The sequence below is a fragment of the Plectropomus leopardus genome, chromosome 11 (genome assembly GCF_008729295.1).
Source record: "Plectropomus leopardus isolate mb chromosome 11, YSFRI_Pleo_2.0, whole genome shotgun sequence".
Lineage (NCBI taxonomy): Eukaryota > Metazoa > Chordata > Actinopteri > Perciformes > Serranidae > Plectropomus > Plectropomus leopardus.
Genome location: NC_056473.1, coordinates 21,347,261 through 21,370,453, shown reverse-complemented (window position 1 = coordinate 21,370,453; position 23,193 = coordinate 21,347,261). Strand labels below are relative to the sequence as shown.

The 23,193-nt window shown below is 41.5% G+C and overlaps 1 protein-coding gene across 1 annotated transcript in view; it reads right to left on the bottom strand.

Annotated features, from left to right (window-relative positions):
* Positions 1-530: 530 nt before the first annotated feature.
* LOC121950162 overlaps positions 531-23,193 on the bottom strand; it is a 32,832-nt gene continuing 10,169 nt past the window's right edge. The window contains exons 3-5 of the mRNA XM_042496080.1: positions 20,363-22,022; positions 11,002-11,922; positions 531-939 (exon numbers count right to left, since the gene is read on the bottom strand). Coding sequence (XP_042352014.1) covers positions 704-939; positions 11,002-11,922; positions 20,363-22,022 — 2,817 coding nt within the window. The 3' untranslated portion in view covers positions 531-703. The remainder of the gene's footprint in view (positions 940-11,001; positions 11,923-20,362; positions 22,023-23,193) is intronic.

Here is a 23,193-nt window from a genome sequence, read left to right as displayed (position 1 = left end):
CCACTCGATTTACAAAAAGAGTAGAAAAAAAGAAGGATTTGAATGTACTATCAATGCATCTCTGCAGTTTTTCCATTTCCTTGGTTCCCCTTAATTGAGCATTGTTCCAGCACGAGGGCATGAAGCAAAGGAGTTAATGGGCAATAATTATATGTGAGAGAGGCTTTCTCCCTGGAGTGGAATCCAGAACAAATGGAAGCTCCGATGTGCAACATTCTACTTCATTACATCTGCCGCGATTAAAGCCCGAACATCTGGCACCATATCCTGACAGATAGACAAGACTTCTGGACTGGAAGGGAAATCGAGCGATATTTACGAAAAATGTAACACAGGGTATTTACTGGATGAAAGAACAAGTGCTTTGGGCAGGCACGGTACATTCTCCCTATCAGACAAGTGTTGAACTGATAGATGCATGTAAACACTACTAAATCGTTTGGACACTTTTGACAAAATGAACGGCACTAAATACCCCCCGCTGCACTTTCACATCACAATGGACTTTATTATTATTATAGGCAGCTTCTTTGCTACAGATAAATACGTACTGTGGCTCTTCAAGTAAACACTGGAATGTACATCAAGGTTGGCTGTTAACTTCTTTTTTTCTTTTTTAACAATTTCAATCATCCTAACCCCCTTTGAGGTGAAGCTAAAACAATAATCATAACTGTCTGTATCTGCTGTTGCCATGACAACATCAAGTCCCACAGAGTGATGTCATGCTGATCTGGTCTCTCCCCTGTGTGCGATTGTCTCCCGTGATGTTCTGAGGCAGTCTGGAGGACCTCTGGGGCGCATGCGAGCGTCGGAGGCGGCGGTCGGGGTAGAGGCTGTTGTCAAAGGGCTTGCGGTGGACACAGAGGACGTGGGTCTTCAGGTTGCCCTTCTGGGAGGCGCTGTAGGGGCAGTACCTGCACTGGAATGGCTTCCGAGCTTGAAAAGACAAAGAAGGCAGAGAAAACAAACTTAATACAGTTACAGTACTCAAATCACAGTGAGGCATTAAAATGAAAGCAGACAGCTCTGGCTCCAAACAAAACTTCGCTAAATATTTCAAAACAGGTTTCTTTTCATGAAAAAGCTTTGTAAAAATGGGCAGGGTGAGATTAAGTTCTGTGAAGAATGTATGTTTATAATTCTGGATGTAAAATACAATATTATTTTTCCAGTATTGTAGACCAGATGTCGGCAGGTGAGAAGTTAAACTTTGACTGAGCCTCTGACATACCACAGAGGGAAATAACACATTGTGTTAGTCTCAATGGGGCTGAAATATTTTTCCTATTAGTATTGCTCGCTTAAAGGTATACTTCTTCTCTCACAACTTGACCATTTGTGTATCAGTTACTTACCTCATATTATGTTAAATTCATGAAGAAACGTGTGCGTTTCTTGTATATCTCAATGGTGAATGAAGAATCCAAAAATGGTGAACATTCTTTATGAATTGAAGTAAATGGGGCAACAGCAAAACTAATTTATATCCAAATATTCATTCACAGACTCTCACAATACTGCAGATGTATACTCAGTACCTCCAAAACACATGCAATTCTCCTCAAACCTTATTATATAAAACACTCTTGCATAAAGAGTTTCACTCAAGGACAAGTAGTGCAAGCACTTGCCCCGTTGTGCTACTTGTACTTATGTTTTTATTATTAATGTTCTAGCAAAAATGCATGTGTTTGGGAAGTACTGAAACTTGGATTATGTTGCACAAGTTGTGTAAGTTTGTAATTTGTTCTTCTGATTTAGCTGTTGTTTAACACAGTCCCCCTTTTACTCCAACTCATGGAGAGTGTTTGTTAGTTTTGGATTCCTTTTATAGTGAAGGCATCCTTCAAAATTCAACAGAACACAAGATGTGTAATTAATACACAAGTGGTCTTTTTGTGACATTTTCCTTGAAGTCACAGCAGAAAAATGTCAAAATAACAGTGTAAAAGTGTGAAATTCACATGGCCTCGTAATAACAATTTGTACTCTTTAACCCTCCAACTTTACCAAAACACAGACATTTTATGGACTGACAGGCTTTTAGAAAAAGTCCAGAAAAGTTGTAATTCATTGTAACATATTTCCTGCTCGAAACACAAATACAGCCCCTCACACACGCATACACACACAGACAAATAAACACACACACACACACACACACAAGTGTTGAGTAGAGGAATGACAGACGTCTGCAGCTGGGAGGCAAGGCATGCCAAAACTTCCTGTCTGTCCCCCTCTTTAGCGCCCGCTACATAACTCCACTACAAATAATGTGAACCTACATGACATTAGCACAGAGTGTACCTTTATGACACAAACAACAAAGCATAGCGTTAATAGCTTCCAGAAGTTTATCTGACCTCAATAAAAATCAGTATGACACCAAAGCCCCAAGGTGCAGCTAAGATCAAAACAAAAAGTGTGCTGGATGAGTCATTTACCTGTCTACCTAGACAGCCATGTGTCCTTGTTCACTGCTGTGCTATTTTTGAGATGTTACCTCATATAATGACTTTCTCTTTTCCCCTCTGTCTAACACTCTAATGTGTTTTTCTGTGATTCATGGTTACAGTAAACCATTATGTGCTGATGTCATTTGACATCACTTCCCAAAAACTGAGGGCTGTCTCAGCCTTTTCACCCCGCCCTCGCCTCTTCCTCTCTATCATGCTCCTCATCAGAGCCGAGACAGCTGTACGCAGCTGAACACTCACTTTCACATCTACATAAAAAAGGTGTTTTTGGGAGGGAAAAGTGGGAAAACTCACAGACGGTGTGAGCAATAAAAGGTAATGCTCCATCTGTTGGTGTATAATAACCTGATGGCCGTAAAGGACACACACACAGGCATTCACACACCAGTCAGAGAGAGGATAAGGCCTGACACATCTGAATATCATCAGGATGGCACAGAGGGGTGTGTGTGTGCAAGCGTGCGTGTGTGTGTGTGAGAAAGAGTTGGAGAGAGTACTCTTATTGAGGGAGGGAGGGAGGGGGAGCTGTCTGTGAGGAACAATAGTAAAAAAGAGCAGTTTGTGGTGTTAAACTCCACCTGTCTCACTTCAACTTCTCCAAGCCTCAGTCAGTAGAAGTGGAGAAACAGGAAATAGGAGAGCAAAAAATAAACGTCTTTGATTCTGTGCATTTCATAATCTCACTTATTTAAGGTAAAGTGTGTAAGATTTAGGGGATATTTTGGCAGAAATTGAATATAATTAAAGCTGCAAGCAGCGATGAACAAGCCCTTGCACCTCCACGGATGTCAGGGCTACTGGCATGACGCTGATTGATGCGGCTGTGTCTCTCAGTGAAGGGGGAACACTGTGAATCAGTGTTTTATCCATGTGGTACTGAAACTGGATAGGTGTCAGGTTGCTTCAGGAGGGGTGTCTGTGTGTGTGTGTGTGTGTTTGACATCAGAGCTTCTGGAGTGAGAGGTGTCAAAAAGGGGAGGAGCCAGCCTATAAGGTACAGTGTGTAGGATTTAGGAGATATCTTGGCAGAAAGGGAATATAATATATATGTATAATCACCTGAAAATTAAGAATCGTGTTTTCATTACCTTGAAATGAGCCACTTATATCTGGACTGGGAGCTGGCCCTCATCCGTGGAGATTGCCATGCTGCACCACCATGTTTCTAACGGTAGCCCAATATGGGCAAACCAAACCCTGGCTCTAGATAAGGCCTATCACGTTTTCGTGTTTTCATGATTTTGCAAGGTTTTTTGTGTCGAACCCTGCAGTCAAAATAGCACTGATTTGTATTGTCAAAATGGTTTATTAAGTATTTTCACCGGTTGAAATCACTGGGTCCGTTTGTTTTGTAGAGGAATAGACAAATGGTAAGCACACATTAGCATGCGCTGAGCTAGCATAGGCGAAACACTGATTTGTAACTCGAACCTGCTTTATTCAGTGTTTTTACCAGTTTGAAACACCTGGGCCCAGTTGTTCTAAAAAGATGTAATCTGGATCAGAATGATCCAGATTTGGAAATCCAGTGTTTTGCACTCCACTCCTAATCCATTTTTTGTATCAGTTTTTCAAAGCAACATTCAAGATTATCAGATCCTGATAATCTGTGCTCAAATAGGCCTACACATCATATTGTAGGCCGCTGACTATGTAAAGGACACCAGTTAATTCATAAAGAACATTAAGGTGTTTTTATTTGAAGAAAAAGTAAACAGCATCTGTTAGAAACCTACTGTGTTATTATAATCAATATGAGGTGATGAATGGAGGTTGAAATTATACTATTAATCTGAAGATTTTCATTCAACCAAATGTCTGTAAAGTCACTATCTGTCACTGAGTGAGGTAATACGATGACAATTGAACTTGCGGCCCACTGATGAGAGCCCTTGCATTTGTAGTATTATTCATTATTGCAACTGGAGATCATTTTTGTTTAATATTGGGTCCTGGTCCACTTGTTTTGGGGAGGAAGAGAAGACCTGAACATCTGTATCTTTAGTTAGCAAAGAAAAAAGGAAAGCACACGTAACAGGCGCTGGGTTAGCAACCCATCTGCGATTTGCCAAACACTGTAGAAGAGACACTGATTTGTAACATGAAACTGCTCTATTTAGTGTTTTTACCTGTTTTAACCACCTGGAGGAGACGTCTGTGCATAATTTAACTCCTGATAAAAACCCGAACAATGAACACTGAAGGGATTCGAACCAGAAGTTTAAGATGATTGCAATCTGCAATTCTCAACACTAAATGCCACTATATCCCCACTTTGCCAAATTTTTTACACATCATCACTAACTAGAGAGACCGAATACATTTCCCTCAATCTTGTTAAAATCTTGTAAATGCACTCGGACGATGTGAACAATCCCGTAGCCCATTACAGTTTCATAACGTGGCTTAATAATAAGCCAAAAGGTCTCGAGTCTACATCAGTCGCTTGTTGCCCTGATCGTCTCCCCGCTCTCTCTGCCTGTATCGCCTTCCTTTCTCTCCCTCCTCGACGTCTCCCTGGGTCTGCTGTTCTTTCTCCCCTCCCACCAGAGGAGAGGGGAGGTCCAAGAGAGGGCAACCTCCAAATAAGTTCCATTAATCACAGGCCACAGTCTAATGTAACTAATATTTTACAATTAGAGGAGACAGCAGTGGGCTCAGAGCCATCCATCTCTTCACCACATGATCCTCCATTCATAGGCTGCTCGAGCCACAGCTTCAGACCAGCCGCACACACTCAACAAATACACACACACACACGTACACATACACTGATGCACAAATAGACTGGACAGGAAATGAGAGGGGTGGGATTGTGTGGTGTTGAGAGAAAGAGTGAAGGAAGAAAAACAGAATGAGTGATTACTGACTTTGACTCTGTGTAGTACTGACATTGGACCGCATTAAAGGACAGTTCTGCTTTATTACAACTTTGGCCTCATGTAATTTTGGAAATTATTTGTATGTTATCATAACATTGTACTCACCAAAGTAATTGCTGAGATCTGGGAATGCGGCAACATCACTCTAATGAAGTCAGACAAGAAACACGGGCAGTCAGTCAGATTGTGAAAAAAGCTAACAATACAGCCAAATTTACTGAGGAAAATCACACAACCATAGCCAGCGTGCTGTAGGTCAAAGGTGAACCAGGAGGTCAGTCTATAAACTGCGTTGGATGTTTTCAAGGTGAAGTTTTGGTAATAATTCTATTGTTCACCTTATTGACCGAATTACTGTGGCGCTGCACTAACAAAAACAAACACTTGCACGCAGACAACTGAAAATAAGGAAACTTGATGGTCTGACTTTTTTTTTACATTTCTGCTGGGCGTACTTTATGTACTGTGTGGCTTCACCAGCACTTCTGGTAAACCAAATCTCTAATCTATCGTGGACGGGGCATGGCCACAGCAAAATGTATTTAAGCCACCAAAAAAGACCCACCGAAAAACAAAACTATCAATTGAAGTGAACACATTTAAATTATTTTCACAGCTTTAATTTACACACCATGCAATCAAGGCAGCAGGAGACCAGAATCTCCTGTGTTCTGCTTTATAAAATTAGTTGTTGTCAATGGAGTTTTGTGACTTTGAGATTACTGCTCTAGTTACTCGTTGGAAAGTGCTGACTGACTGTAAGGTGAAGTGGTGAAAATATTCTAAATACAGCACACACTTAAACTGACGCAGATTTTCTTCGGTGGAGCTTTTTTAGGAGGCAGCTTTTGTTCAGAAGCATTTCATGTAAAAGCGTGACACAGGGGTTTTCTGCCCAGAAGTTATAGTGAACAAACATTGTGATTCGGTCTATACTTTGTCTTCAAAAAAGTTAAGCTAACCTAGGATTTAGTTTAAAAGCTGTTTGATCATTTGATCATTTATTTGTGTTTTTAGTCTTCTTTTTTCACACAGCCCAGGCCCCAATTGCCAGAATAAAATGTTGCCATTGTGCGTTTTTAGAAATGTAGATACATATTTTTTCTGATTTGCAAGTGACTTAATTTAGATTTCATGCGTATAAGCTTGTTATGGTCTCTTGTATGAGTTTGTCCTCATGAGGAGGAGGGAATGGTGGACGGCGTGACACCCAGGCGAGATAGCTGCCAAGCAGCATACAGCAGCGGCAGCAGTGGACCACTCAAACAACAATAACGTTTTTTGTTTTTTTTTATGAAACATGTCAGACTATCCCTTTAAGTGACCAGAGGAGGAAGAAGTATTACAACTTTTTATCTAAGTAAAACTTGCAATACTGCAGTGCACAGTTCTTTTTCTACTAATTCAAAATCGTACTTAAGTGAAAAAACGCAATAGCATCTTTTTTTAAGTGCCAAAAGTAAAAGTTCTGATAATGCAAAATGACCAATTTGGAGTCGTATACTGTATAATATTGAATTACAACTCATGATGCATTCATATCACATGTTGCAGCTAATAAAGATGGGGATATTTTGATTATTTCAAATATTGCTGAGTGGCTTAATTTATGATATTATAACCCATTTGTTTATTTTTAAGTGAATGTGTTGTAAAGTACAATATTAGCCTCTCAGCTGTACGGTGTAGAGGTAGAGAGTAATAAAAAATGCCTCAAAGTACAAATGCCTCAAAAGTGTATTTAAATCCAGTACTTGAGTAAATGTAGGTCTACTTAGTTCCATTGTACCACTGCTGTGACTGACCGCAGTATCTTGTGGAAGCGTACTTACCGAAATGTGTCAGTAACACAGTCTGTAGTCAACAAACATTGCAGCATTGTTTCCTTTTTTGTATTCCTTAAACAGGGTTCCAGGGGATTCTTAAAAAGTCTTAAAAGGCATTGAATTCAAGGCCTTCAATTTTATTAAAATGTGTTAAATCAATCTTTCAGAGTCTTACAAATTGCTACAACATGGGGAGTAGAATTTTTTTTCTTTTTTAATTTTATCTTTTTTACTAATGTAGCATCTTAAAATTTCAAAATAATTGGTAACATTTATCATTATTATTAATACTAAATAATAAAAAAAATTGTATTTATTTATTTTTAAATATATAAAATTTACTAAATTCCCCTTTCACTAACATCACCAAAAAGGTCATATTTGCATTACAATGAATATTTCCTCAAAATTGTCCCCAGCCCTAAGTAATTGATGTTGATTCATGTTTTCTTTACTTTAGTTTTATTGTAAAATTGATCTTAAATTTAATTCTGAGAGGCATTAAAAAGTCTTAAATAGCCTTAAATCTAATCTGTCTTAACCTTTAGGAACCCCATTAAACAGATGTCTACTAATATTAATGGTAATAAATTTGCTTGATGTTTTTAATTTGCAAACTTAAGATTTTTATAAATTCAGCATTCTTGTATGTGTTGTGTTAAACCGACATTTAACTTTATTTTGATTGATGGAAAAAAACTATTTATATTTCTCAAAGTAAAAATTTCAAAAAAGTTTTGTTATGGTTTAAAACACTTATCTTGTATGGACACATGGACACGAGTATAAGAATATTTCAAACCATAATCTGCCCTACATAAGTTCGTATTTGCATGAGTTTGTACACAAGAACATGTTTGCACCTGCATGCATGTATTGCAGCGTGTGTGTGTGTGTGTGTGTGTGTGCGGTGGGAGTGTGTTGTGTGTCACAGGCTGAGATAATGACCATGATGACAGTGGCGGGGCCGACGGGGGCCAGAGGAGTTGAATAGTGACGGATGACACAGGGCTGAGCTCTGATGGCACACAGACAGTGAGTGATGACTGCACATCCTTCCCAGTGCTCCACCCTTCATTATCTCTATGGGGAGAAGCACGGCACAAAGGCAGGCCGCGCTGCCCTCTCGCTGCCCTCAAACGACATCTGCTCATGGAGACAGCCGCACTACCGCTCCTCTTTCACCTCGCTGTCGCTCCATCTATCTCCATCTATGGTGATCTTTCTCGTTCCTTTTTCTCGCTCCTTTTTCTCTCGCTCTCTGTCACCCTCTCCGCGGAGGGTACACAGAGGTCAGACAATGAGATAATGACTCAACCCTTTCAACCTTTCAAATCAGGGCCTTTTCTTTCTCTCCGTCCTCTTTCATTCTTGATCCTTTCTTTATCGATCTTCTCATATTCACGTGTTCTCATGAGTCTGAGGGGCCTGATCTGATGTCGCAGAAGACGCAGCTGGTTTGGTTAACCGCTTTAAAGTTAGATAACAGTCTAAACCTCAAGGCGCCACATGACTGTGTACTCAAAAATAGTTGTCCCAATTGTGCCTGTGAAAAATGAAAGCATACCTGGTACAGAAATATTTAGACGCGATACAGCCACTGTTAGAGTGGTAAATGTTGCCATCTAGTGGTTCAATGGAAGCAGCACAGAGACGAGAGTTTCTGTTTAAAAACACAAGGGAGGGCTCAGTGAGACTAATGAGAATGCAGACAGGTTCAACCAGAGGTCACCATCTGGCCAATTACCACTGCTGGCACATTGGAGCCGACCTGAACTGTCATCACAAACACATCACTCCATGTCCAAACTGCCCAGCAATATGTCACCATGCCACTCGACGTGCCATACAGTATGGAGAGGATGGGGCAACAGGAGACAACCCCCATGACAAAGCCACCTGGTCAGCACTGCAGACAGGACAGGCTGCCGGGCCACCTGCTTAGCTCGCTTTTAGAGGACACTCGATGGACTCTCAATGTCAGTTGCTCGTCTCAATGTCCAGTTTGACTGACAGGTGTTTATTGTGTCTCTGTGATCTACCTCCTCAGGGAGGAAGAAAAAAATATGGAGGATCAATCTGCGGCAAACAAAAGGCAATGGATGCTGGAAATAACTCCAAGCAGAAATTGATCAGATTGCCGAGAAACAAAAGCTACAGTCACAGTATAATTTGCTATATTTGAGATTTGAAATGGTTAATGATGATATTTAGATTGTTAACCCTTTGAAACCTGGGCAAATTGGTTTGATTACTGTCAGAAACATGGGGAGAGGGCAATGAGCAACCTAACAACACATTGCCCCAAAACTTGCAAGAAATATGAAATAGTTAAATAAGAAAATGACCTGAAAATAAGCAAAAAAGAAAAGTAAAAAAACAAACAAAAATACGAAAATGTCCTGAAAAAAGGGCAGAAAAAAAGAAATATAAATATATATATATATATATATATATATATATATTTTTTTTTTTTTTTCTGAACATAATATTTAATGTAAATTATAATAATTATAAATAGAGTTTTCTGGACATTAACCTTTAAAAAATGTATTATAAAAAGATCCCCTTCCCTTTTTAAAACAAATTTTCTTGTCATCTTTTACTAATTTATTGCAATTTAAGGGACATTTCTTGCCAAGTTGGTCACTGCCTTTTTTTTTTCATATTTTCAAAACAAATCAAACCATTTTGCTCAGGTTTAACGGGATTAAATAGCTTGTGAAAGGCGTCTGAACGCAGCACAAGAAAACCAATGTCGATCCAGGTTGCAAAGGGATGAAGCAACTGAAAACACGAGTTTGACTTTGAACGACCAGCTTCTCTATCTGCTATCTACTTTTGAAATTCAGACAGCATTATGCGCGATAAAAAACAAGAAAGAAACATGAACAGCACGATGGCCATGACAGGAGTTGTAGGAGAGGGGCGCTTTTCGGCATATTATAATAACCATCTGTACAATCAAATAGCAAACTACATCTTGCTGTTAGAATCATAAAGAAAGGGAACAGATGTTAATCCCTAATGGAGTTGACAGGCACTTTCCTGTCTTTCACATGAACATATTGAGTTTCTGAATAAGAGGGGGATCAGAGGGAAGGTGTATCATGTTGCACTCATAATACATGCATATCAAAGACCCCAGCTGTTGGATTCCCTCTCTTGAGAGACAGCATTATTAAATCTGCACTCAGCAAGCATATCACACCAGCACAAGAGCTTAAGCCTCTCCATCAGTGGGCTTCCATTGGCTCGGGTGATTTGTAACCTATCACACGAGGAGATTATATCATCCTTTAAAGTGTAGGGGTAATCAGTGGCACACACCTGTGTCTTCTTTAGCCCTTATTTGAGACCAAAGATAAGATCTAGAGAGAAGAATGGGAAAAAAAACCCTACAGTGCTATAAAAGAAGTGTGTTGTTTGTTATTTGCGTGATTTATTCACACAGTCACACTCTTCACACTTGCTCTGTCAGGTGATGAGGGCGGAAATACTGCCAAAAACTTTTTGGGGGATTTCTGTGGCAGTGTCCTTGTGGCTGACACATGCTAGTCATCCACTTATATTTAGATTTAAGTTAACCAGTTGTAGTATTTTTATCAGGCCATCTGCAGAGGTCTATCACATTCAGACGGGGTGGTAAAAAGCATCTGAAAGGAGAAAACAAGATGCTTAAAAAGAGAGAAGGGACCAGTCTTTGTCCACTAGGTGGCAATGTAGACCTTCAAATCTGAAGGCAGCCGAGGCTACATCCTGATAACACTGACAGCTGCATTTAACATACATGATGTATCAGCTGATGCTCACCAGATGCAACATCTTTCTCCATGGTCCCCCCATCGCTCAGACCAGCTTTGTGCGCGCTGGCAGGTGTACCGCTCAGGTTCCCCTGGGATCTGAGGAAGGAGAGCAGGCCGCCCTGGTGCTGGAGTTGATCTGCCTGTCCTGGAGTCAAGTTCTCCAGAGACGAGATGGGAGATTCAGCCACAGCTCTGCCGCCCCAAGGTGCTGGCTTGGTCTTCTCGCCAGGGCTTTGGAAATCAGCCTGTCCCAGCTCCTCTGGCTCGGGGATATTGTTTTTCGGCATCTTCCACTTGGCAGCATCACCGTTTTCATCCTCCCTCCCTTGCTCGGATTTCTCAAATTCACCTTCACCGTTGTGACCCGCGGAGCCGACATTCTGTGCGTTCATCTCTTCTTTTGTTCCCTGCACCAAAAGGTCACACTGATATGCAGGTTTCACACCGAGTTCAGCCGCGGCATTAGAGTAACTTTGTAGCCGGCGGGTAATGGAGGAGGAGAGACCATTGCTAAAAACTCCAGACATCTGTACCAGTACAGCTGGAGACATGCCTGAATGAGACATGACAGATTCAGGCCTAACTGACAAATCTAGAGGCTCATACTGGGACTTCCTGGTTTGAGCAGATAGAGAGCTGTCGACACCTCCGTCTTTTTCAGTGAGGTCGGGGTGCTTGTTGATGAGCAGGGAGTTTTCGCTGTGGTTCTCCAGACCCAGGTAGTGGGCTGGGCTCCAGTCTTCCCTGGATCTGGGTCTGATCTTGGGGTTGGGGCTGGAGCTGCTGCTGCTGGTGGGCTGCAGCGGAGAAGAGAGATCCCTGCTGTTTGGCCAGTGGGGGAAGTGGTAGCGATCCAGATGGAAGCCGAGGGAGGCTGTCTGTGCTGCGGTGTAGTCACTGGAGAGTGGACACCTGTAGACTTTTTCACCTAACACAGACAAGAGCAAGAGCAAAGACATAATACAATCCAAATCAAATAAGGAAACCATGTGTATATGAAGCACGCTAAGCTTTCTGTTTGTGAGAAAAGTATGTAGCCACAACCGTTGTCTAAACATGAAAAATGTTGCAATCCCACACCAGGCTGAGTTGAATGATTTAAGCGCTGCCCTGCAGTAAATCAAGCTTGTAATCAGCTTTCAGCTCCAGTGATCCATCATTTTACAGTATGGACGCCACCACCATGTGCAATAAATACACCCAAAGATGTTAACACCAAACAAGATTCTTCCAGAAATAATAAACAGTCAAATTCAAAGCAACTAGAACAAGGCAGATGTCGCAGACAAGAACCTCATTCCATCAAAACCAGTAAGTGGGTTCCCCAGTCAAAAATAACGAAGTCCAACATGTGAGCGGTTCTGATTAACCGCACCATGTACTGTAGCTGAGTTTGTTTTTGCTTCACACTTGAAAAATTGCGTGTTGGAACCATAATTCAAAAAGTACAAAGTGTATTATTGTGGAGAATGACAAAGGGTAATTTTTCTCCTTTTAGCCGGTGAAAAATATCCATCTGGAAACTAGATTTGATCCCGCTCACCATAACTTTTAATTAAAGGTAATTTAAATGTCCTCTTCCCTGTGTTTACCTACAGTTTAATCATTATAGCTATCACAGAAACTCCCTCCAGGGTTAAACACACTCCCTGTGACCATTTTGAGTTAGTGATTGTCTGAGACCTCAGCCTTGCACTGTCTTTAAACAGCCCAGCTGTTTCGCTGCCATTCCAATTACAGTAAAAGTCATCCGACGCCATTAAGCCACAAATATTGGCAGTTTATTGCCCAACACTCTCCTGGCATTTGAAGGTCAGGTCATACATTATACTGTGTCTTTTAGGGATGCGTCTGGGATAGGGAGATAAACCCACCACCATTAATTTAATTCTATGCATATTGATGCCTTATTGTTCTTCTTTAATGGACTAATATCTGAGTTACAACAGTGATTCATCCCCGCCAGAGAAATATCAATTTCATACACCTCAGGATCTGACCCTGAGGTAATTCTCTGAGGTAAATCTAAATCTAATGATCTGTAGTTGTTGCTTTACTTTGTTTCCAACTTTAATAGAAAAACCACCTTTGTGAGGTGAATGGTAGTAAAAGGGGGCTTTTTTTGGACTATTTCGAGTGTACAAAACCATAAAATAACACCCCTGTATTATCTAAATAGATCTGAAGCTAATGAAAATGAAAAATCACTGCTGAAATGGCAAATCTGTGCCCCTGAAGTGAAGGCAGTCACCCCTGTTTGTACTTTGTGTGTGTGTGTGTGTGAGAAAGTGTGTGTCAACATTATGTTTGATTTAATGTCTGCGTACATTGAATGCGCGTGGCGACGTGCGTGGGCGTGCAAGAGCGGGAAAGAGACTTCAACAGTGCCACACCCTTGTCTCCAGTAAGAGACAAAAAAAATCCAAACAGCTTAATGGAACTCTTTCAGACACGCCATATATCTCAATTATTCTGTGGCTTAAATTACGATGACATTACCGGCCAGCTCCAAATGCAGAAAACACATATATCTGACCTCATCTTTCAGCGTGGACCTTCCTAAACCCATTTGCCTGCCTACATGAGAGCTGTAAAACAATACAAAGAATGAAGAGTCTTGCCTTTTTTTTTTCTCTCTCTCTCTCTTCCTTTGGACGGGTGCCATCTTTGTGATTGCCTGGTTCATGCTAACTTAATCAGTTTAAGATTTACTTACACTGCCGAGGCTCACATTATGTGAGGGGAGTAATTTTAGAGCTTAGATTTATCAACCAAAACTCCAATTACTGCATCATTACAAACCCCAGCCTCTCTCACCTAACACAGAGCATCTAATGAAGTGATGCGTATGAGTTATCCGCCCTTACTGGATGTGCAAGGCGGAGGAAAAAGGTAAATAAATAAATAAATGCCTCAAGTGAGCCGTGTCTATGGAAAAAACATGCAGCTGGGCTTGGACGAGTGATTCATTTCATATGGAAATAGGCTTTAAGATTTACAACCATACATCACCGTCAATGCAATCACAGGCTCACATACTATATGCTTACACAGGCATTTGGCAGTTATACTGTAGATATCAAACTCCATATACACTGAGGTTTTTTGGCTGTTCTTTCTACAGTATATATGCAATCAAGCACCTGAAATGCAAAGCAGAAATACATGGTGGCTGGTTCGGTTTAAGATGAAACAGAGTGAGAGAGAGAGAGAGAGAGAGAGAGAGAGTCACACACAAGACTGGTGAGAAAAACAGGGGCACCAGATGTTCTTTGATGTTTATAATAGCATATATTATTAATATTAATTAGACCACATAGTCAATGACGCATTTGGGACGTTTCCAAGTCAATTAAGCCAAATGGCATTCAGGAGACGGTGGAACAATATTTCAAGGCAGGTGTTCAGAACTCCCTGGGTAAATCTTTTTATCTGCATGCTAGGAAAACAAGCATTTTGAGCTTAATTTGAGCCTCATATCTGCAATAATAATTAAAAAGAGGATTAAAAGACAGAAGTGAGAGGGAGACAGAAAAGCCAACAGGTAATCAGTTTAGACAAACCAGTCAGAGTGAGTGTGATATCGCAATAAGAGTTTGTTAAGCCAGACACAGGAGTTAGATAAGGTTTGGTTTAAAAGACGCCACTGTCAGCAATCACAAAGAATAGACCGATGTAACTGGAACAGCCGAACGGAAAGTGATACTGTGTACAGCAGCTTGCTTTATCTGTGTTTCTGGGTAAACCACTGCTCATATTACCAGTCACAGTTTTTACAGACGCTTATCATTTCTCTCGACGCTTACAGTAAAAGAAGTGTAAAAGCAAGGAATGAGGGACAAAACACATGTGGACGACATCATTACATGGTGTCTGCTTGCTGACCTTGAGGTTAAGAGTATTGAATGGGACTAATTAATAACTGTCAGAGCATTTTATGTTTGTTAGGCATGTTTTTATTCTGAGCCGGGATCTAACTGGTCCAATGTAGGTCAGAGGCCTGAAGCATGCACCCTTCATTAGTTTATCATTTTAAGAGGAGTCGTTAGTCTTAATCTGGGATTATAATTAAAGTCAAAGTGCATTTTCAAATCTGTCCTGATGAGACACTGAAAGAAGTAACACGCGCCTTCTATTGAAATCAAAGCGTGATTTCTAATTTGAGATAGTTAAAAATCTAAATCCAGCGCTGTATCTGGATGTATCGAGCAAAAAAGGAGCCGTCTCTCACTCTGACAGCCATGACTGTACTATATTTGCTATCCATATTGAGGACATCAATAACTTCATGACCACCATAGGCTGACTATGAATAATGCAGCCAGTAATTCTGGACTAATCAATGTTCCTCAAGCTGAACATCTGGCAGTGGTAATTCTTCCTCAGCATCTCCGCTCTCCTGAATTAGAAAACACTCGCTCTCTCCCTCTCTTCTTCCTCCACGTCCAACCGTCGAGGCAGACAGACTTGATCAGTTACAACCCCCCACCTCCGAAAAAACTTATCCCTGTTATTAAACCCTCATCAAGTGGTGCGTGTTCTCCATATGTGTAGGATTTACCTATCTGTCCCGCAGCAGACCTGTGTGTTGAGCCAGGGCCAGCAGCGTGTGATTGTGTTAATTAATCTGTCATTGTGAGCGCAGGGAGCAGCTGCAGAGGTCTCTGGGATATATTGTCAGAGCTAAACAATGCGGTGCTAAGCCCCCAGAGTGAGTCTACCATTACACAAGACTAAGAACAGAGAGGAGAGGAGGAGAGGGGGGGAGAGAGAGAGCCTGCCGGATCCATCATTGACTAAAGCAATGACGCCTGACCTTTACAATGAATTAGTTTCCATGCTTAATATTGACTGAAATTAGAGTCTGATACTGAATGTGCCATCCCAGAACTGTGTGCACTCAAATCCTCAGCTAGCCAGCTATCATAAATGTTTCTGGAAGTGACACCGTATGGTCTCGGAGATAGGGGAGAAGAGGGAAAGTAAAAACAACAGAGCTTGAATATGTTTCTTAAAGAGCAACCAGAGAGGGATTTGGCCATAAACGGGGAGCATTTACATGTAAATATGCAGATACCAGTATTTGTGTACAATATGGAAACAAAACATCTAATGAGATTAGACCTGATCCATTTATCTCTGCTATACGGCCATCATTTAAGAGGATGCTGGATCAAATCCCATAACAGCGCATCAGACTTGGACGTACATAACAGCAGCACTCCAGTGGAAAATAACCACAGTCGTAAGCTATGAGGCAACAGAACCAAAAGTTTGAATTTATTTTTCTGCTCTTAACAACGCTGTTATAGCAGTAATTTAGGCTCATGATAACATGTTAGCAGGATGCCATGACAAGAAAGGCATTTACCCAGAGAGCCGAATCATCCAAATCACCAGGTGGAACAGAAGACTATCAATAAAAATACCAGGTGGTAGATCAAATCATAAAAATCACTGGGTGGTATATATCAAATCATTAAAAACACCAGATGGCATGCATTAACATCTTGTGCCCCCGTAGGCAAGGGGTGGGGATGTGACGGATATAAAATAGAGGGTACTAATTATCCCTACAATTCAACATGATGCCATTATCTTTTAAAGGAAGACAAAGTCCTTGTGGATGACAGTAATATCCATGGTGGTGTTGCTGACCCTGCGCTTCATGTCCACCCACTTTAAGTGGGAAGAAAGATAAGGCCACAGCTGTCATTTAGCTACTGTAATTTTTTTAAGATATATATATATATAAAGTTTATATTCTAAGCTGATTTAATTAGAGCACTGTGATAAGGTCCGTCTGTAGGTCTGTCACCTTACCTACTATTAATTCTTAGAAAAGAAATGTGTTCCTGTTAAAAACTAACAAAATATGGTGTACTCCAGCAGTGGTGGGCAGAGTACTGAAAATATATATATAGTAAAAGTGCCATTACACCCATAAAAAAAATGACGCACACAAAAGTGAAAATTACCATTTGAGAATTTGAGAATTACCTTACTACTTAAGTAAAAGTTAAAAAAAAAAAGGTAGGTTGTGTGGGCAATTGCAAAATAATGAAAAAATATATAGCATTTGTTGATTTGTTGATTTGTTGATTTGATGAGTTTTTTTATGAAAGAGAGAAGGGAGGCTAATCAAAGAGATAAGGATAGAATTTAAAAAAAAAGAAAAGAAATATAATTGGAGAATAAAATTGAGATATGCACAATCTCCATTTTTTTTCCATCTAATCTCTTCCTCATTTATCCTTCTCTTTCTCTATTTCCATATCCATCCCAGAGTGGACAAATTAAATAACCTCACTCAAAGGTTCTGTGTGTAAATTGTACCGATTTTATCATTAATTGTTTTTATTGCCAATGTGTCAACAGGTTGTAACGTAACTAAAAAATTTAAAAATAATTCCCAGTCTTTCTCAGTTGACATTATAAATAATTGGACATAGCTAGTGTTACATCACCCATTGGTTAGTGGATTGCTAGTTTGAAGCCCTGATTTTAGCATTTTGGCCGTTGCCGTCTTTTTTTTTTCTGAAGCCAGAAGTGACCATATTTAGACTAGAGAGTGGAGTTTTGGAGTCGTGTTGAAGAGCAAGAGGTGGATCTGACTCACAGACTGCAGCGAAGCCTAGCAGACAGCCTGTCACTTTAGTGGCCCCAGCCTTAAAAAAAGTATTATTTTGGTCCTTAATAATTGTGAAGGGTTGTCATGATTGTTGAAATTAGCTACAGAAACCAGAACTGTTTTTTTGTATGGGATGTGAACATTATTACAATATTTCAGTTTTTGGCACATTCACATTGGCTTCATTTTTCAGCCTCAGAGGATGCCATTTGCTTCTCTGTAAAACACTCGAGTCAAATTTTTCCCTGAAAAACCTTAAGATGCGATGTCATGCACAATCTCATGCCTTGCCTCTCAGTGTGCAACAGTAGCTAATGGTAATGATGTCTGAGAATGTCAAGAAATTACTAGCACCCACCACAAAACAGAGTCCATACATGTTATTTATGTTATATACACTTTGCAGCGGCAGCCCAGCACAGACAGACCTTCACTTAGCGTCCTGTAGCAACTCAAATTCAGTCAAAGCAAGACCAAGCGCCCAAGCACCAGGGGTCTGATCTCGCTCTGAGTCCCTGCTGGGACAGAACACTTTGTTGCGTCTGCTGGCCACCAACCCACCATGAACCCTGTTGCTGCGGTTTGCGCTGACTGAAATCGAGTTGCTACAGTAGCGGTGAAGGTCTGAGCTGCCGTTCGCTCTTGTCCAGGGGAAGTAGTTTCCAAGATGCAGGGAGTGAGCAGGAGGGTCCATAGGCTGCTAGCTAGCTAAATAATAATGTAGCCAATGGTCCAAAGTAATTATAGGAACATAGCAGATAATGACATTATTCTAAATATGATTGAAATATATTTTCAAGCCTTCTATCAACGTGGCGATAGTCAATCACAGTCAGTCTTGTGTTTGTCACTGTTTTGGCCGATGCTGTGGTGTTCGCTCACGGCTACCAACAAGATGCTGACTGCAGTTCATTTAACGGCCTCAAAAAAAGGAGTCACTAATAACAGGGATTTTTGGAAAGATACATGCAGGACCTTAAAAATAATGTTAGTGAGCTAAATAACATTACATCTCCACCTACAGTATGTGCAACTTACTTCACTGTGTTTGCAGAGGTTAGGATAGGACCCTTTTTAAAAAAAAAAAAAAAAAAGCGGAGATCTCAGTGTTTTTCAGGAGGCACAGCGAGCACTGTTCCAACTGTTTTATTTTTTATATTTTGGTATAAAAATGTAGCCAGATGTGACCGGGGATTGTCGCCGGAAGCTGCCTTCTGGGTTTCACTCTGTCATCATTGCATCGTGGTCAAAAGACAGGTGGTGCTTCTTTTTTATTCAAGGTGGCTGGCAACTTGGCATCTGCAGTAGAGGTGCTCCTCGAATCCTCCCCACACACACTTGTACACACACTTAATCCCAGCACTTAGAGCAGACTAAACGTAACAAATGTATAAATGGCAAATGTGGTTAAGTATTAAGTCGATTACTAGCTCAAAAATATACTCAGGTAAAGAGTAGAAGTACAGTTTTTAAAAATGAACATGAAAGGTATTTCCATAAAGTTGGGGGACTTTCCTCACTCTCCCTGCATTTCTTGTCTGCCTCTCTACTGTCAATTAAAAGCAAAATGCCCAGAAAAATTTAGTCAAGAAAAGTATATGGTCGAAGCAGATATTCTGAATTTTAATTCCTAGTATGAGTCAAGCTCCATAAACCAATACAACTGGATGTTGCGATTTAACTTGATAGTGACCCTGATGACATCATCAAGGTAATTTTGTCAAACTTTGGAAAATTCACTCAAAGCTCACAACATAACACACAATCCTGCTATGGTCACAGGCTGTGCAGTAGTTCTCCAGTCAAGTTAACTCAACTGAAATATTGACCAAAATATGTGAACTTGCTCACTGAGTCTCCTCTTTAAAGGGATAGTTCAGATTTTTTGAAGTGGGGTTGTATTAGGTTCCTATCCATAGTCTGTGTATTACTCTCAGCAGGAAGGAACCTGTAACATAGTGGCAAGAATACTCTGTACACGTGTCACAATACAGTATATTCAATGGCCTCACAGGCCGCTCCCGTCTAGAACGTTACCTCTGTTAAAAGGTGCATTATAGAGTGCCTCATTTTTCTGTAGGCCAACCTGGAAGTTAGCGGCGCCCTGGGTCCCCTTGTCTAAAAATCTATGAGATTTTTCAATTTGATTTTGGATAATTGCAGAAAATAAGCTCTGTGGTAAACAAATAAGCAGTACAGTCGTGTTGCCACCGCCATTAGGCTGTAAAGCCGTGTTTAGCGAGGTTCGGCACGATGATGTTCTGTAGTCCAATTTAGCCACTTGTTAGCAATTGCTTTTTTAAGGCACATAAAAGCTTCAGAGTTTGCAGGTGGGGTATTTACTGAATTATTTTATGTTGTAGAACAAAACCTGAAAGTCTCTGAAGGTGGTGTTAGCCGCAGGCTTTATATCAGGCATCTAACCAAAAACCCATTGACTTGAGAAGATGGAACTGGAGGTGCTGAAATGCAAATTTATTTTTCAGGTTTTAGGACTCATTACTGATGTTCTCTATTATGACCTCCTCTCCCGTCACCACCTGTGTTGTTGTCAGAAACTTTTATAACCGCCCTTTAGTTTATTTGCTTTATCTATGCTAACATAAAGGACGCATGGACATATGTGGGCAGTGATTATTGCACTGTTTGAAATGAACATGTATTTTCATACGTAAAGAGAGTATTACTCAGCCTTAAAACAACATTCACAAAAAAAAGTTTTCCTTGACTGAATTACCTGTAGCTGGAGAAGAAGACTGTGGTCGATGGTCGAGGCCGCTGCTTGAGTGGGAGCTCCCTGTCTCCGTGATGATCTCTTTTGGCCCATGACGATTCAGGCTACTTGGACTACCAGGTCTACTGATTGCCTTGGCCTCTGGGTCGCTGAGACACACTTTTCCATCGTCTGATGGGAGACATCTCTCAGGCAGGTAGGAGGAGCACTGCTGCTGGTCTTTTGGGCCGAACATTTGCTGTTCAGCAGGCAGCCCTGGTGTCATGATCTGCCAGCCTGTGTAGCTGCTGCTGCTGTTAAGTGTGTCTCTGTTAGACATGACCTTCTGCAGATATTCCATGCTAGTGGAGCTCAGTGGAGGGTGGAGATGATTCAAACCTAGTAAAGAGGGGTTCTCTGCATCTGTCAAAGGGCCAGGACCTGAGGAAATCATCCTCCCTAACATCTCCCTAACCTTCATGTCAACGCCTGCTGTGGCAAGCATCTGGTTGTAGTCTTGATGGTCGGCTCTCTCAGCCGTGAGGAACCTGTTGTGAATTCGGGTGATGTACTGCGAGTAGAGGTTGCTCTGGTGGTCTTGTGTTAGGTTATTCATGTTAACCGCAGTGTCATGCTCCACAGGGAGATTATGCTTAGCAGCCAGCTTATTGAGATGGACCTTCATGTGGTTCTTCAGAAACCAGGGTTCTTTGAAACGACGGCCACAGATTTGACAGCAGTGCTCAAAAGAGTCCTTGTGTTTCCTCATGTGACCCTTCAGGAACCAGGCCTGACTGAAGGTCTGTCCGCACACCTCGCAGGGAAATTCGCCTGCAGGTTTCTTCTTGTCACCTGCACCCATTGTGGGCCTCTGCCCTGAGCCCGAGTCAGCAGTTATATGTGTTGTCTCGACATGGCTGATGAGTTCCTCCTCTTGCGAGGCAGCAAACTCGCACAAGGTGCATTTGTAGGGTTTATGTAGAATCCTGATGTGGCGCTCAAGCTCCTGCTGCTTCCTGAACTTTCCCTTACAGAAAGAGCAGCGGAAACCGGTGGGTTGGGGCTGGGTGGGATCATCTGGGATAGTAGTCGCCTTCGGAGATGTGGATGTGTGTGGCTGGCTCTCCGCAGCACCAGAGTTGGTTAAGAACAGGGGTTGTGTTGGTACAGTTTGTAACATTTGGGGCGGTTGAAGTTGGTTTATATTAGATGTTTGCTGTTGGTTGACATGACTAGCTCGCGTCTGCCTGTCCCTTAGTATTGCCCTTTCCTCAAGCTCATGAAGCAACCTATTCTCCTCCCTAATTCGCCCACGGCCTTTACCCAGAATGCCTTGCTTGTGAGTACGAAGGTGTATCTTCAGGTTGCCCTTCTGCGCGGCCCTATGGTCGCAGTAGGGGCACTTGAAGGGCTTCTCACCCGTGTGTGTGCGCATGTGAAGGGAAAGGATGCTGTTGAAGCGGAAGCGCTTCCCACACAATGGGCAGGGATACTTCCTGTTCTTGCGGCCGTCATCCTGGGTGGAATTTACCTGGGAGACGATGCTTTGATTGGTGACTCTCAGGAACTGGGAAAGCTCTGCTCTCCCGTTCATACTGCTGAGAATCCTTGCATCCATGATTTGATTGGCCAGAAGCGCCATCTGGCTCCTAATTGGGTGGGTGGATGGGGTAATGAAGCTGTCCTTTCAGGGACTGGCTGATGTTACAGTATGGTGGTCAGGGGAGCCTGTGTGAGACGGTCGGGGGGTTAGCAGTTAACTGAATGCTGACTGTTTGCACTTATTCAGTTGAAACAGGATGTGGATTCATGCTGTTGAGATGAGATGTCTGTTTGTTGTAGCTCAGACCTAAAGAGAAGAACAAAAGGAACATTAAATTCATTCTAATTCTGCCAAAACAAATAAGTTACTCAAATACATGAATCTGCAGCTCAGAAAGCCCAAGAACAGGTGAGAATAATGTCAGTGGGGCTCTGAGCTGTCAATTATGGGGGTGAATCTGTACGTTTGCAGCTGCTTTATGATGCCAGTGATGCACCACAAATAGGTCAGGAAATGGAGCAAAGTAGGTTCTGACTCTCGTCATCCTGTGTTAATGTATACCTGTGGTTTTAGATTATTGTTGGAGACCGTGAAAATGCTGATTAAGTCTAACCACAAAGGCTTCCTCAACAAATATCTCATCTTTACTAAAGGGCAAGGTGAAAATCTTTGTCTTGATCTCATTTTGTACTGACACACAATACTAAGGCAGCACAAACATCAAAGACTGTCTGCCTCTACTTACCCTTCTTTTGCATTTCACAAATCTGCACTTAAAAAAAAAAAAGATTAAAGTTAAGCTTTTTCAGCAGGTCTATTGCATATTTGAATAAAACCTTTACCAGGATAATTATGTCACAGGAGTACTAAGGGAAATAAACAACTTGATGATGCAAAAATGCAAACTAAAGTTGAAGGAAGAATATCCAAATAGAAAGCTAAAATATGCTTCACTTCTCCCCGGCCCAGTGCCGCCCCCCCCCCCCCCCCCCCCCCCCCCCCTCCACCCCCCCATCTTTTTTGATTCAACTGCAGCAGCAAAACAAAGCTTCAAATTCACATCGTGCTACAATGGTAGAGGTCACATAAGCGAGCCCTGCGCAGCTCTAGTGCAGCACCAAAGGGCACAGAACAAAGCCTGCACTGTCCACACTGAATTAACACAGGCTTACATCATCCTGGACTGCAACCTCAGTCAGTCATGAAAATGATGTACACAAAACCACACAGATAAAAAAGCTGGCAGGCTGGCAGCAGTAGTTGGTGTGAGCAGCGTGTCTGCTCTGAGCTGTAGATCAGACATCAATCTAAC